Source organism: Taeniopygia guttata, chromosome 14 (assembly GCF_048771995.1).
Source record: "Taeniopygia guttata chromosome 14, bTaeGut7.mat, whole genome shotgun sequence".
Taxonomy (NCBI): domain Eukaryota; kingdom Metazoa; phylum Chordata; class Aves; order Passeriformes; family Estrildidae; genus Taeniopygia; species Taeniopygia guttata.
Genome location: NC_133039.1, coordinates 14,930,620 through 14,945,187, shown reverse-complemented (window position 1 = coordinate 14,945,187; position 14,568 = coordinate 14,930,620). Strand labels below are relative to the sequence as shown.

Genomic DNA, 14,568 nt, shown 5'->3' with positions numbered 1-14,568 from the left:
TGATTTTGTGTAAACCTTTAATTTAGACAATAAAGGATCCACATGCTTTGAACCCCCACAAAGAAGACTTGAAGTAATCTTAACAAATTATTTGTAAAAGCCAGATTGTACCCCATTTTCTTGCAACTTCTCAATGCATCTCCCCAGGAGCCGCCAAAATAAGAGGGAGGAAAAATGGTCTCAGGCTGTGTCTTTGTCTGTGAGACGCTGAATGCAGCAGCTGCAATCAGAACCCAGAGAGCAAACTCCTTGTGAGGAGTGTTTCCATTTTATTTTCCAGACCTATGCCCATCTCAGATCTGATCCCTATCCACTGCTGTCTTAGTCTTGCATCATGTGGATCTCATTTCCCAGTGACACCAGGGACCTTTACTGAGCTATGTTCACTATGGCCACTATGTCCTGCCCGCGTTCCAGGGAGGGCTCGGTGTCCACGCTGTGACCGGAGCACCCTGCTGGCTGTCCTGCACTCTGGCCAGCAACTGCCTGAGGTGCTGCTTCCCACCCCAAGCACTGCAGCTGGGATAAGCTATACAAAAAGAATAAAAACAGAAGTACCAATCCCAAGACAACTAGTACACTAGGGATTAAGCTGCTTTGATTACAGTCACTAAATAGACTTTGGTTTTTCATCTGAAATACCAAAAAGGATCTTTTGGAGACCCCTGAGTCCCTCAGGTACATTCATGCTACCCAGAATACAAGCTCTAAAAGGCTGCCACAGAAATCCAGGCCTCTGTAGCCTCATGAGAATATTTTTCCTATAAAGCTGCAAACTGTGAGCAAAAAGCCTTGTATGATAACTCAGAGGTAGACACGCAGGGGAGGTTGCTGAAAAAGTCTTGGATAGTTAGGAAGAATGGTTCTTGTGTGAGAAAGCTTGTTCTCAGTCTGCTTGGCCTGGAAGCTGAGGTGCCTGGGGGGTGTCTTTCCTGTCTCCCGTGGGATGATGGCCGTGGTTCGGAGCACCACCAAGCCACGGGATATTTATGTCGACTTCTTAGGCAGTTCCGTTGGGCTTGGTGGCTGTGCTTGGTCACTCTTGGCCTGGCCTGCAGGAGGGGGCCACGTGGTCTTCTGATGAAGGTGGCTGAAAAGGAGAAATATGCCTTAGGTAGTTTGGGAGAAGGACACAGAGGAGAATGTGAAGACAGCACTCGTTATTTAGGAAAGAAGAGGAAGCCACAGATCTTGCCTGGTTAGATTGTGCAGGCTGCCTGTTTCGTCTGAGAATGCTTTTCATAACCTTGAAATTATAATTTGCAAATGGGTACTTTGTACCTAAACAAAAAACTGTGCTGGCAGATCTTCAGGTTGAGTTAAGCTAAGAAAGCTGTAGGAGATATTTAGGTCTCAAAGTGCCCTTTCAGATAACTTTAGGAAATGGCTCTGTTAAATACAAGGATTTTAAGAGGTTTCAGGGAAATTTAACAGTTTAAGGTCCATACAAAGCCATGTCATCCTGCTTTCCTTGTCTGGAGCTTCACGGCATCTTGATATCACAGCTTAAAAGATTAACATATGCAGTGATGCTTTTTCCCTTACACAGAGTGCACTATAAAAACGTTGGCTAGACAAGCCACAGAACCACAAATTCCCATCTGGCCTGAAGGAAAACCAGCATTTTATAAAGCAAAAGAGATTTCCAGGAATTCACACCGTGCAGAGTGGGAAGTCTCTTTCTGTCTAGGAATTTCACAGTATTTCTATGTCATGGCCATCTGGAGGCCTCTCCTAGACTATCTGATCAAAAGTGTCAAGCAACAGTTTTGGTTAAAAAAACCTAACAAAACAAACAGGAATGTTTAGTATCTATGTTGTCCAAATTACAGACCACATCAGTTTTGACACCTACTCCTTGTAATTTGGGATTCCTTCAGCAGGCAGGCACTGGTCCCTGTCCCATGGCAGAGCTGCAGATGGAAGCACAGAGCCAAGTGTTAGTGCAGAGAACATGTCCATGCTGCTGCATTATGATAATGCACATTTAAATGGGGCAGGAGCTCAGAAAATGCTGACAGCACTCATAAACCAGAGGTGCTCCTGAAAGGCTGCAATTATTTCCTTTGTGTTTTGTGCTTTGAGACAAAGCCAGTGCTGGGCCATGGCCACGCTGAGCTGGTGAATAGCATCAAAGAGCAAGGACTGGGCACCTGTTTGGGGCTGTGCATTCACCCAGACATGACACTGAGGAGGTCAGACACTCATTTTGTGGGGGAAGAGACAAGCAGGGTCAAATAATTGCTGCCAAGAAATGTTTATGGCTTATGGACCAGCTCAGTGTCCCAGACTGGGAAAGCTAATCCAGACTCCTATGGAGCTGGATGCCTGTTCCCTGGTTTTCTCACAGATGTGAGGAAAAGGCAGCATGGCTGGTTTTTATTCCAAGGAAATGGGGAGGTGACTGTTCCCTTCCATTCAGCATTACTATACTTGTACCTGGATGGTGTAAGGAAAGTTTGGATCCTGGTTTAAAGGTGTTGGGAAATTGGACAGGATCCAGCAAGGGAAGCCCTAGGCCTGCAGGGAGAGGCTGGGGAGGGCTGAAGGAGCTGGGCTTGTTTAGCCTGGCAAAGAGGAGGCCAAGAGGCAACTTCACAGCCCCCACCACTACGTCAGGGGCAATTAAAGGATGCTGCAGCCGAGCTGTTTTTGGCAGCGCAGCCAGTGGCCACAGGCTGCCCCTGGGGGAGCTCAGGCTTGTTCTGGGAAGATCTTTGTCACAAAGCAGTGAGGGAACGCCATCCAGGAAGGCTGTGGATCTCCATCCTGGCTGGCTAAACCCACTGCAGATCCTTCTACTGGGATGGCCCTACCTGGAGCAGAAGATCTGATCTCCAGCAGTCCCTTTCAACCAGCATTTCAGTGATTCTGTGAAACCCTCCTCCTGCCTGTTAGGGTTTTCCCCCTGGAAAATGCCTTTCCTCTGGCCCTAGGCACAAGTCTTCGACTCCATACCCTGTGAGTCTGCATTGCAGATTCACAGATGAGTCACAAGGATATAGGGCAATTACATTTCAGTGAGCATGAGAGAATCAGAGAGGCTCAACTGGTATGGAAAAATATGGAAGGTGCTGGAAACTGCCAATAACACTGACAGAGATCCCTGAGACTTGCTGGGATTCAGCTTTCTCCAGTTAATTTAGTGCTTACCGTCCTTGTTGGAGAGGATTGGTGCTAACAGTTCTTTAGCTTCTGACAGCAAGAGGTCAACAAGATCTGAAGGTGGAAGAGATGTGTCTGAGACTGCATCTGTTTTATCCTCTTCTGTTTCATGGTTGACGCTTATAAATACGGAAAGTGCCATCAATACTTCTATCAGAGAATGGTCATTGACAATCCTGGCCAGCCTCTCAGGAAGGATCTGCTACATAAATTCTGTGTGTTTGGGGGGTTGCATTTCCATCCCTCCGCATTCAAGTGTCTGTTAGACACACTTGCGTTGTTTTGTTACAGAAAAATAGCAAAGTATTCTTAAGAATTTGTCAAAAGCATTTCCCTCACATTATATTAGAAATAACCAACTTGGAAACTTAAAAACTGATTTCCATCCCTCTAACAAACTGGCTTTTAAAGGGACAGGTCATTATCAATGGGACAGCGACTTTTCAATTATTTAATCAGTTAAAAACACACATAGAGTTGTGATACATTTATGCCCAAGTGATAGGAGATAGGCTGAGGTTGGAGGGGAGTCCGGAAGCCTGAGCTCTGTGTTTGCAGCCATTCATGCAGCTCAGAGTCTGGAGAGCTCCTTGTTTACACTCTGTCTTCTCTAAATGCTGATAAAAAAGGATGTGGTCCTGGAGCCAAAACCTGGCTTATGTTTGGAAAAGGAGGTGGGTCAAAACTCTGCTGCTCTGAAACAGCCTGCTTGGGGTCTCTGCTGACAGGAGCAATTTAACCCAAGCTGAGTTTCAGCTACTCGGTCCCAAAAAAAGCCTGAACAGAGGCCAAAGTCCCCCAGCACCAACCCACCAGCAGCCTCCAGATCATCTTTCTCCCATGGCTTCACTTCTAAAGTGAAAGTATGTTTAGAAACTCTGGGTAGGTTACGTGTGAAGCTCCTTCCCCAGAGAAAGGTCAGAAAAGGACATTTCATGTTGCTATTCACCATTCCCAGAAGCCATCTCCTACCTTTTCTCATCTGGTAAATGACTGTGTGTGCTCAGGACCTTGTAAATGTTCTGTCATGCAACAGAAAAAAAAAAAAAAAAGGTTTCAAACTTGTAGAAATTAGTAATTCCTGAGAACAAACCCCATGGGTTTTTCCTGATGATCAGATTTAATATGACAGTAATCAGCTTCTGCTTATTCATTGCCCTTGAAGCAAATATCTCAAGGCCTTTTGCAGCTTAGGCAGCATTCATGAATCTACAGACACATCTGAATTCTGCATTTTAATATCACTGCTAAAATATATGAAATGCAACACAAAAATCCTCTTCCAAGGAACAATTTTGCAGGCTGCATTTCAGTGATCGTGGCTGCCAGCAATCCCTGGCTCCTGGGTTGGACCTGCACGTGTAAGCTCTCATTACCATGCACTTCTCCAACACTACTGAGGGGTGGAGAAAAAAAGGAAGAAATTTTGCTCCAGTGCTCAAAAATCCGGTGATGTTCGACTCTGGGGTCAAGTGAGATATATTTCCAAAGTCTGACCCCAAACTGCACAGGCTCTAGCACACAGTGCTGAAGCTCTGGAGGCATTTAATTCTTCCTTCTCTGGAGCAGAGGACACAGCACCTACATTTCCTTTTGCTCCACTGTTTCTGCCTGATTTCGAGAATTCTTGGGACAGACCACCAGTAGCCATAGCAGATACACTGACTACTAATGCTTCCCATGCTGGCCAGTTTATTAATGACACATACTGGTGTTCCCAATATAGGGAATGAAATGGAAAACCCACCAAATGAAAGACTAAACAGTGATTTTTCAGGAAATCCAGGGGGAAAAGCACTGGAAGAGCAAAGCCACTCTCTAGGTTCCTATTTATAGAGCTATAGCAGGGGAAGGTGAGCACGGATGATTTTGACAGCCTCAGCACGGGGAGCCAGGAAGAGCAGAGCCACCAGTAAAACCTGCACCACAGAGTTTGCATTGCTCCCAGGGCTATGAGGAGATCTGAGTTCATTCCCTGCTTCCTCCTAACCAACCGAAAGTGACTTTTTTGAGTGAGACAGGAAAAAAAAAAAATCCTCTTGCTTATGGAGCAGGAAGTTGATTGGACTTGCAAAAGCACCCTGAAGGAAAGAGGCCGTGGTGATGCTGCAGCACCAGGGCAGGTCCACACCTCACCTGCACAAACAGGAGCAGTTTCCTATTGCAGATCTCCAGGCGCTTCCGTGAGACTTCGGATTTTCGTAGCTGGCCATCAGCCAGGGACAGCTGCCTCTTCAGCTCCAGGATGTCCTCCTGAGGCAGAGACACAGGAGGAGGAGAAAGGTGGTGGTGATACTCCAGCCTTGGCTTTTGGAAACAACAGTTTGTGGCATTTGCTACAAGCAAAAGCAGTGTCCTTTGGGAAGGGACAGTGGAAATTATGCAAATTATAACACAGATCCAGAGACTGTGTTGGCCTTGTGGTCCCACACAGCAAATGATCTATGTGCTATTTTATTTTCTCCTGTGTAAATAGGAGGAGGGTAACCTTAGTTGTGGCTGCCCCACCCCTGGAAGTGTCTAAGGCCAGGCTGGACGGGGCTTGGAACAACCTGGGATAGTGGAAGGTGTCCCTGCCCTTGGCAGGGGGTTGGAATGAGATGGGCTTTATGGTCTCTTCTGGCCCAAATCATTCCACAACTCCATGAACCCACAGAAGAAGAGTCTGAAGGGCTGTGAGTTTTTCCAGGGGGTGCATTACCTCTATTTCAGAGACGTGCTTTGCTTTTTTCCCCGCCAGCTGCATCTTCAGTTCTGCAATTTCAGCCTCCAGCAGGTGGATCACTTCCTCATAGTCCTGCTCGGCGCTGTGGGCCTGTCTCTGCACCACCTCAGCCATCTGCAGTTTGCTGTGCAGGGCCCGGTTCTCCGACAGGAACCCCAGCGCCTTCTGCAAGCACGGGGAACTTCTGGTGAACACACCACGTCCCCCTCAGCTGCCAACCCCAGCCCACCCCCAGCACCCCAGAAATCCCTTCACTAACTTGGTTCAGCCTCTGAAGCTCATCCTCCATCGACTTCTTGCTGCTCTCCACTTCTCTCAGGAGAGACTGTGGGAAATATTTTCACCAGATTAGAAGCAACAAATGACAGGACATTTTCTAGAATGCCCCTACCCACCAGAATATTATTTTACAGAAGTCCTGTGCACTTTGCCCCCCCACAGGGAGAGCTTTGAGCTGTGACCTGCAGAATTCCACCTGGACACAGCCGAGGTGCTCACAGCCAGGTGAGGGTGAGAGGACAGGTGCTGCTTCTGTTAATCACACACTGGAATTCTTAATGAGACCTGCTTTTTAAATACATTAACTCCCTGCTGAGAAGGGACTGCATGCTTGAGTACAAATAAGTTTTCCTTTGAGGTTAAGAGCAAGAAAGAGGCAATTAAGGAGAGTGGAGGGTGAGAGGCTCCTGTGTGAAGAGGAATGCACAGAATGCAAACTGGTGACTTCTCCAGAGGGACAGGCCACCCCATTACCCCCACAGAGAGCTACAGCAGAACACCCCAGCCAAGAAATCTGCTCTGAGAGGAGGCTGCACCTTCAGCCTGCGGACTTCGTGCCGCAGATCCCTCATCTCCAGCTGCAGCTGCTCCAGGTCCTCGCTGCCGTTGCAGTTGAGAGAGTCAAAGGTCTGCAAGGAGAGGGACAGACTCATCACACATTGAATCAAAATCACCTAAAAAAGGACTCAGCACTTTTATGCAATAGATCAAAAGTCACATTAAATAATTCAGCTCCGGGGTGGTTAATTTTGCCCCACAGAATTTCACTCTCTGATCCCGATCATTGCTGTAATAGCTGAGCTAGGCTGAATTTTCACTTTGTGAACCAAATGAAATTACTTAGAATTTATTAATTATGGCTCTTTTTCTGCATAACTGCCAGGCTGCTTCCTCTTATTATCCCATAGATACTGTTACTTCCTTAATAAAAACGAGAAGTTTTAGGTCCTTTATAGAATTTCCTATTAAAAAATGATTAATGTATAGTTTTGCCTTGTCTTTCTAACTCTAGAACAACCAGAAAATGGTAATTTAGCTTTTCCCATCTCAGAATTCCATGGATTCAATGTAGAAGATCCATGGATTCAATGAAGGAGAGCTCTGGGGTGACTGACCGGGGAGTGAAAAGCTGAAGTATCCAGCAAATTGGCCACTTCATGCTGAGTGAAGAGCACAGAGCTGGAATCCAGACCAGCCTCGTCCAGCTCCTGCTGCATCAGATCCCTGAGTGCTTGGAGAACATCTGTGAGAAACAATCAGTTTTTACCAGGCTAAAAGAGAAAATTGCTGTGTGTTAGGAGAAAATGCTGCTGACTTTGGGGCCATCCACTGGTGCCAAGCAGGATTTAGAGATGCCAGACAGGTTTCTCTAATAATCCTGGGTTTGTCAGCAATCCCATCAGATTTAAATCTGTTGTTGACAGCCTTTATCAGACTCCTGTTGCTTATCCAACTGAAAAAACTGACATTTTTAAAACCCAGAAAACCCCAGATATTTTCACAGGGGAGTTCTCACAAGTGTGGTTCTGGAAGTTTTAAAATTTTAAGCTAGACCCACATTACCCTGACAAAATTGCACCTGCTGCCATTTCTCATGTTACCGATTTAAACAAAAAGACAACTCAGTGAGTTCAGCACTTAGAAAAGGTGTTAAATTGACAAGTCTGAAAATCCACATTAATTTTAACCTTCAGATATGAAGGAAAGCACAGCAGAAGGGGCTGTGTGGGACAGGTGGGAACCATCAGGGAGGTGACACCAGGGTCCCAGAGTTTCCAGTCACAGAATCACAGAAACATGGAATGATTTGGGCACAAAGGGACAAGAAAGATTTTTTTATTCCATTCCCTGCCACGGCAGGGACACCTCCCACTATCCCAGGCTGCTCCAAGCCCTGTCCAGCCTGGCCTTGGGCACTGCCAGGGATCCAGGGGCAGCCACAGCTGCTCTGGGCACCCTGTGCCAGGGCCTGCCCACCCTGCCAGGGAACAATTCCTTCCCAATATCCCGTCCATCCCTGCCCTCTGGCAGTGGGAGCCATTCCCTGTGTCCTGTCCCTCCATGCCTTGTCCCCAGTCCCTCTCCAGCTCTCCTGGAGCCCCTTTAGGCCCTGGAAGGGGCTCTGAGCTCTCCCCCAAGCTGGAGGAGGCAGCTCTGCAGGTGGGGTCTCACCTGAGGGGGAGAGGGGCAGAATCCCCCCCCCCTGCTGCCCCTACCAGGGCTCAGCCCAGCCCAGGGGGGTTTCTGGGTGCTCACAGCCAGGGCAGGTCCAGTTCTCATCCTCCAACGCCCCAAATCCTCCCTCAGGGCTCCTCTCAGTCTATTCCCTGCCCAGCCTGGATTTGTGCTTGTGACTGCCCTGACCCAGGTGCAGAACACGCACTTGGCCTTGTTGAACTTCATGAGGTTCACATGGCCCCACCTTGAAGCCTGTCCTGGATGGTGCTCAGTCCCTGGGCTGCAGCAGGAGCCAGAGTTTCTCTGCAAAACCAGCACATTTGCTAAATACCCCCAGTCATCCTTATTTCTGTTTCCACAAACTACACCAGTCACTCATAGGAGAGGGTCATGGTTCTGTGTCCCATCCCTCCCTCTGCACAAAACATTGATCCAGATGCCTTGTGACTGTTCTCTCTGCTGGGGACATTGCTGATTTTGGATTTTTGCTGAAAGCCTTCTGGGGAGCAGACCCTGTGGGCCAGCCATGCTCTGGAAGGCCACAGAAAGTGGAACTGGCGTTCATTTTCTGTGTCTCCTCTGGCCAGTTCCTGCTAGGAAAGCTGTGATTTTAAGGAAAGTAAGCCATTGCACCAGCTTTCTTTTAGTCTGATTTTACCTATGCTAGCCAATGGGAAGGGCTTTAAACTGACAGAGAGTAGGTTTAGATTAAATGTTAGGAAGAAATTCTTCCCTGTGAGGGCAGTGAGGCTCTGACACAGGTTTCACAGTGAAGCTGTGGCTGATCCATCCCTGGAAGTGTCCTCTTGGACAGGGCTTGGAGCAGCCTGGAATAGTGGAAGGTGTCTGGTGGAATGAGATGAATTTTGAGGTCCCTTCCAACCCAAACCATTCCAGGATTCCATGATTCTACAGAATGCTTTCTTTTGTGTTTGTGATTTTCCCTCTTTTTAGGCTCCATCCCATCCCATCCCAGGCAGGTGTCTCACCAGCCACTTCTGTCTCTTTTTCCCTTTTTAGCTGCCAGTGAAGCTGCAGAGAAATGTCAGATCCCCCTGGGCAGAGCTCCTGCTCACCTCCATAGGCCACAGTCCCCTGCGAGTCCGTGGTCAGGCTTTGCCGGAGCTGCCTCTTCTTCTCCTCGGTCACATCCAGACCAAGGTACTGCAGAACCTTGAGCAGAAACAAGGAGCCTTTCAAAAGAAAAATACTGGAAAAGCAATTCTTTGGGGTAAGCACTGGGAAGACACTTAGTGCTGGGTTTCTCCAGGCAGCATCTCCCAAAGGAACAGGCTTGGATTGGATTTCCAGTCTCTCCTTTGCTGCACAGGTACAGAAATGTCTGTTCCTAAACACAGGTTCACAGCCCTCCAAGAACATTTTATCTGCAATCAGATTGTGGCTCTCATGAGTTTTCCGGACTTTTATCAAAAGCCAGTCGAGTTTTAGCAAGACTCAGCTGGCAAGAGCTCAGCCTCTCCTTTCTCTTATTGCCCAGCAATTGTGTTTGGGATCAGGAAGATAAAAGCTATTAACAGTGTTTCTCATGGAGAGAGGAGGCATTCAAGCATTTTGCTCCTCCATGTGTGTTTTGCACTCTCATTACTCCTGATGCCCTAACTTCTACTGATACTTATCAGTTCAACCTCAGGGCAGCACACAGAAGCAGATAAACCTGTGCAAGCCCCACTTCCCTGCTGGCAGCAGCAACTGGAAGCTTTTAAAAGACAAAGTCGAGCTCAGCAGACTCTGGGAAAGAGCCGAGTGAAAGGTTCACCTGTGCCAGGCTGCACCCAGCTCCTGCTCACAGCACCTCCCGGAAATTCCCTGGGAAGGGGCTGCGGAGTGAGCCCCTTTCTCCTCGCCCGCCTTCCCAGCACCAGCAGTCCCTGGGATCCATCTGTTGTCCCGTTCCAGTCCCACCTCCTGCTCCCCTGCCCACCGCCCCTGTGCAAGGCAGGGCTGCGGGCTGCCAGACTTTGGGATGTTTTTGGGCTCGGGCACCCCAAAGCCACCTCGGGTTGTGCCAGTGGCACCCCCCACCTAACACAGCTTTGAAAAGCGAAGCCGAGAGGAGCTGCCTGGTCCCGGCGAGGAGCAGAGGTCGCTGTGCAAACGCCGTCCTGGATCCCGCTTTAGGGGAGTTAGGCAGGCTCAGGGAACGGCTCCGCCGCGCTGCCGTCGGGTGGCAGCAGATGTTCGTCACATCGGGACCTCCGTGGCGTCCCGGCCCCGCACAAAGGGCTCTGTCCCCACACCCCCTCCTCAAACGCCGGAAGAACCCAAGTGCCAGGCTGGGACACGGCCCCCCAAGGCACCCTGGCCCTCCCCAGGGTCTCGGTGAGCAGATGAGCAGCTCTGCTCCGTGCCCATGGAATTTGTTCTCCATAAAATGATGGAAGAATCAGTAGTTCTGGATGGCTCCTCGATGAGATATCTCTTATCTCACCTTTCCCTCCCCCACACTAGGCTGTCTGAGGTCACCCTGGCAGTGACAGCAGCACCAAAAGTTTGGAGGGCACAACCTTAGCCAATGGCATGATGTCCAAGGGAGGTGCAGCTGCCAGGAAAAGACTTCTGGAGCTTCATGGAGGACCAAGGAATACCCAAGATGAGCCAAGGGATGTTTAAATGCCTCTTTGGACACAGTCAGGATGTTTCACCCTCTTTACCTTCAGAGGCTGGACTCAAACTCCAGCAAACTCACCTGAAGATGGACTATTTCCTGCATGGTACATAAGGAGAAGACTTTGCTTTGTGGAGAGGGATCCTGCCACTTACCAGTTCCAGTTTTCCGTCCTTGAGCCGAATATGGGGATCCAGTGCTACTTTAGGTTTGGTGCCTGAAGCTGCTTTGTAGTTAGAAGCTGAAGCAGGTGCTGAAAAATCAAACCCAAATATTAATGGGGAAGCATTTGGGTAGAGGTGTCTGCAAAGCAAAATTCAGATCTCTTGTTGCATGAAATATAAAGTGTGTGCAGTAGGGCAAAAATCCAAGTCCAAGATTTACTAAAACCAGCTCTGGAAGGCTGAACTAGGCCTGTCTTGGAAAGACTGGATACTGGGGCAAATCCTTCTGAACCCAGGCTTCTGCATGGTTTAGAGTGACATATTTCATCCAGGGATAAAGGACTGCAAAACATTTCCAGCACTTTGGAAATTTCCAATCATGAAGTTTTGTGGAGTCTTGGAGTTATGGTGAACTGTAAGAAAAGCAAATTAAAATATGCCTGGTTCTTGTCTGCGCTGATTAAGCAAAACTGAAAGAATTCCTGACACCCATGAGAATGAACAGATTAAAAGTGATGTGGAAGAGCACCATTCTGAGATGTTTTTTCCCTCCTCAAGACTGCAAAAAGCCTTGAACCCTTTTTCCCTCAGTTGGGCGGGCAGGTTTTTTTTTGGGTAGAAGGAACCACATGTGTTGTGAGGCACGCATAGAGGCAGAGAGAGGCAGAGGCAGCAGCTGCTGTACTGGTGAAAAGCTGTCATGAGCTGGAGGATCCAGCTGCCAACAGCTGGCTCAGCTTTGCCAGCACTGCTGCACAGCTGAAAAGGTCCAGAGCACAAACCCTGCCCCTCCATCCCTGGAGGGAACCCCACCTTTTCCATTATGATTAACCCTTACCTGTAAGGAACCATGATACTCCCTGGGAAGAGGCATGGAGGAGGTGTTACCTGCTCCTGAAGAACCCAGCCAGACTCCAGAAGGGCGCAGGGTAACTGTGCCTGCCCCTGCCCACCCTCAGACCATCGGCCCAGGCGACAAAATTCCTTCTGGTGCCAGTCACAAGATTTGCCCAGGGAGCAATTCCTGTTGCCTGCTGGAGCCCTGTTTTGCCAAGTAACACAGCTCCTCTAGAATCCCTGCAGCAATTCTCCCTCACCCTCCTGCCCATCGGGGCAGAGCCCAGGTGCCAGGAGGAGGCAGTGAGTAGCAGAGGAGCTGCATAATCCTCCTAATCCAGGCATCCATCTGCTCTGCTAAGGCCAGCAGCTGGGAAGCAGCAAGAGGTAGCAAATGGGTTTGCTGGATCAGCCACCACCACTTCCCTCTCCAAGTTCAAGGACAGAGCCATTACCCTTCGAGCCATGGCTAATCAGGATTAGCTCCATGTGCCTTTGCTGTCAGCTCTGGACACAGCCCTATCCAGGGCATCCATCAGCCTCCCAGAGAGAGGCACTGCCTGGCCCAGGCCCCCAGCCTGGCTGTTCTCTCAGAGCCAGTTGTCTCTCTCCATGGATGACAACACTGACACAAAGCCTCCTTGGCATCCCACATTCCAGTCCTGAAGTGATCAAATCCCCCAGCCAAGTCAGGCTGTGGGTGGGTCACTGCTGGTCCTGGGTTGCTCTGTCCCCATCACCAGGGGTGTCCATGGTGGCCAACTACAGTCCCTGGCACCTGCTCAGGGCAGGGGGGACAGAGCTCATCCCTGTCCTGGGGAGGACAGAGCTCATCCCTGTCCCAGGGCCTCTCCAGGGGAGCATGCAAGGCAGAGCTGAAGCTGCTGATCTTGCCCAAGGTGAGCCAGGCATCCCTGGGAGCAGCTGCTCCATCTCCTGCTGATCCAGCTATGGAGATTAAACACAGTTTACCCCCAGGGCTTGCTCTTAGCCTTCCAGAGGGGAATTGCAGCAAGGCACAGGGATTTGTAGGCAGAGCCAATGTCCCAGGGAAGGAAGGGCTGTTGGATTTGAGGCTGCAAGAATGGTGGGCAGCACTTGTTCAGGATTTGTTGGGTAAGTCCATCTTTCCCTCAGGGCAGAAGTAACCTTCCTGTCACAGGGGTATGGGATACCTTGGTGGAGGTTGTCTCCCTGGGCTCTGGGGATTATTGAGGCTTCCTCAATCGTATTAAGGGATTTGGGAAGCTGCAGGATGATTCAGGTTCACCCCCCATTGCTGTCACATTGTTTGGATGAACAGAGTGGTTCTCTCTACAAAAGGTAAGAGCTCAGGAGACCCAGAGCATAGAGATAAAACACAGAATGGAAAAATAAGCAAAAACTGCAGCTCGGATGTAGAGAGAAATCTGATTTATTTAACATCTCTAAGCCATTTCCCAATTTGGCCAATTGAAGGCATCCTCCAAAGCCTGTTCAGAGCCCAGAGTTGCTGTGTACACCCCAACTCTCATTTCCTGACTTTTTTTATGCTGTGTGTCCAAGACCCTTCATTCCCACCAGAAGGGAATGTGGCCTATGGAGAACCTGCTGCACGTCTGAGGTGGGCAAAGCCACTGCTGCAAGTGAACCACAGGCTGAGAGTGGAGGAATTTGTCTCCTTGAATATCTCAGTCCTCGAATACCTTAGTAAAGAGTTTTGCTACTATGGGCAAACATGGACATATTTACTACTCGTTGAGTAAACCAAGCTGCTGCCTGCCCTCTCTCTGAGCAGGCTAAGTGTCATTATCACCCCATTAAATTCCACTCCAGCAGCATAAACACTGATAAAAACTGTGGTGATAGGACAAGGGGAATGGCTCCCACTGCCAGAGGGCAGGGCTGGATGGGATATTGGGAAGGAATTGTTCCCTGGGAGGGTGGGGAGGCCCTGGCACAGGGTGCCCAGAGCAGCTGTGGCTGCCCCTGGATCCCTGGCAGTGCCCAAGGCCAGGCTGGATGGGGCTTGGAGCAGCCTGGGACAGTGGAAGGTGTCCCTGCCCATGGCAGGGGATGGGATGGGCTGGGCTTTAAGGTCCCTTCCAAGGCAATCCATTCAGTGATTCTGTGATTCTGTAATTTCACCATCCTCAGCTCTGAGGAGCCACAGCTGTTTGCCACCCACACAAAGAGAATGGTTGAGCAGGACTCACCTGAGACCGTAAGCTCTGGTGGGCAAATATCCGGAGACAAAGAAGGCACAGGAAAAGGATTTTCACGTCTATTCTAGAAAAACAAGACAAAATGACACAGAGAGTTGCTAAGAAGAATCTGTTTGTGTAAATAATGGGCAGGAGATAGAGTTCAAGACAGAGCCATGAGGGCACCACCTACATCTCTTGTGCAGTTGGGCCTAAAGAGATTCCAGGGGTTTCTCTGGGAGCACCTGGCACAGGCTGAGCCACCCCAAAACCTCTGGTCACATGCAAACAGCTCTGTCCTTACTGTAACTGTGCTTGAGTGCTGAGGCTGGTTTTGACCTTGCCTGGTTTCTCCATAGAGGTTCTCCCTGAAGCTCTGCATCCAATCCAGCAGGGAGGTCCCAAGTCTGA

General features: G+C 49.3%; 1 protein-coding gene across 1 annotated transcript in view; it reads right to left on the bottom strand.

Annotated features, from left to right (window-relative positions):
- The window catches only part of LOC101233507 (syntaxin-binding protein 4), a 39,969-nt gene continuing 25,401 nt past the window's right edge, over positions 1-14,568 (bottom strand). The window contains exons 11-22 of the mRNA XM_030284861.4: positions 14,170-14,242; positions 11,129-11,226; positions 9,424-9,520; positions 7,285-7,412; positions 6,706-6,798; positions 6,150-6,215; positions 5,867-6,055; positions 5,302-5,418; positions 4,138-4,187; positions 3,154-3,284; positions 1,856-1,913; positions 1-1,090 (exon numbers count right to left, since the gene is read on the bottom strand). Of these exons, the coding sequence (XP_030140721.4) occupies positions 988-1,090; positions 1,856-1,913; positions 3,154-3,284; positions 4,138-4,187; positions 5,302-5,418; positions 5,867-6,055; positions 6,150-6,215; positions 6,706-6,798; positions 7,285-7,412; positions 9,424-9,520; positions 11,129-11,226; positions 14,170-14,242 (1,203 nt within the window). The 3' untranslated portion in view covers positions 1-987. The remainder of the gene's footprint in view (positions 1,091-1,855; positions 1,914-3,153; positions 3,285-4,137; positions 4,188-5,301; positions 5,419-5,866; positions 6,056-6,149; positions 6,216-6,705; positions 6,799-7,284; positions 7,413-9,423; positions 9,521-11,128; positions 11,227-14,169; positions 14,243-14,568) is intronic.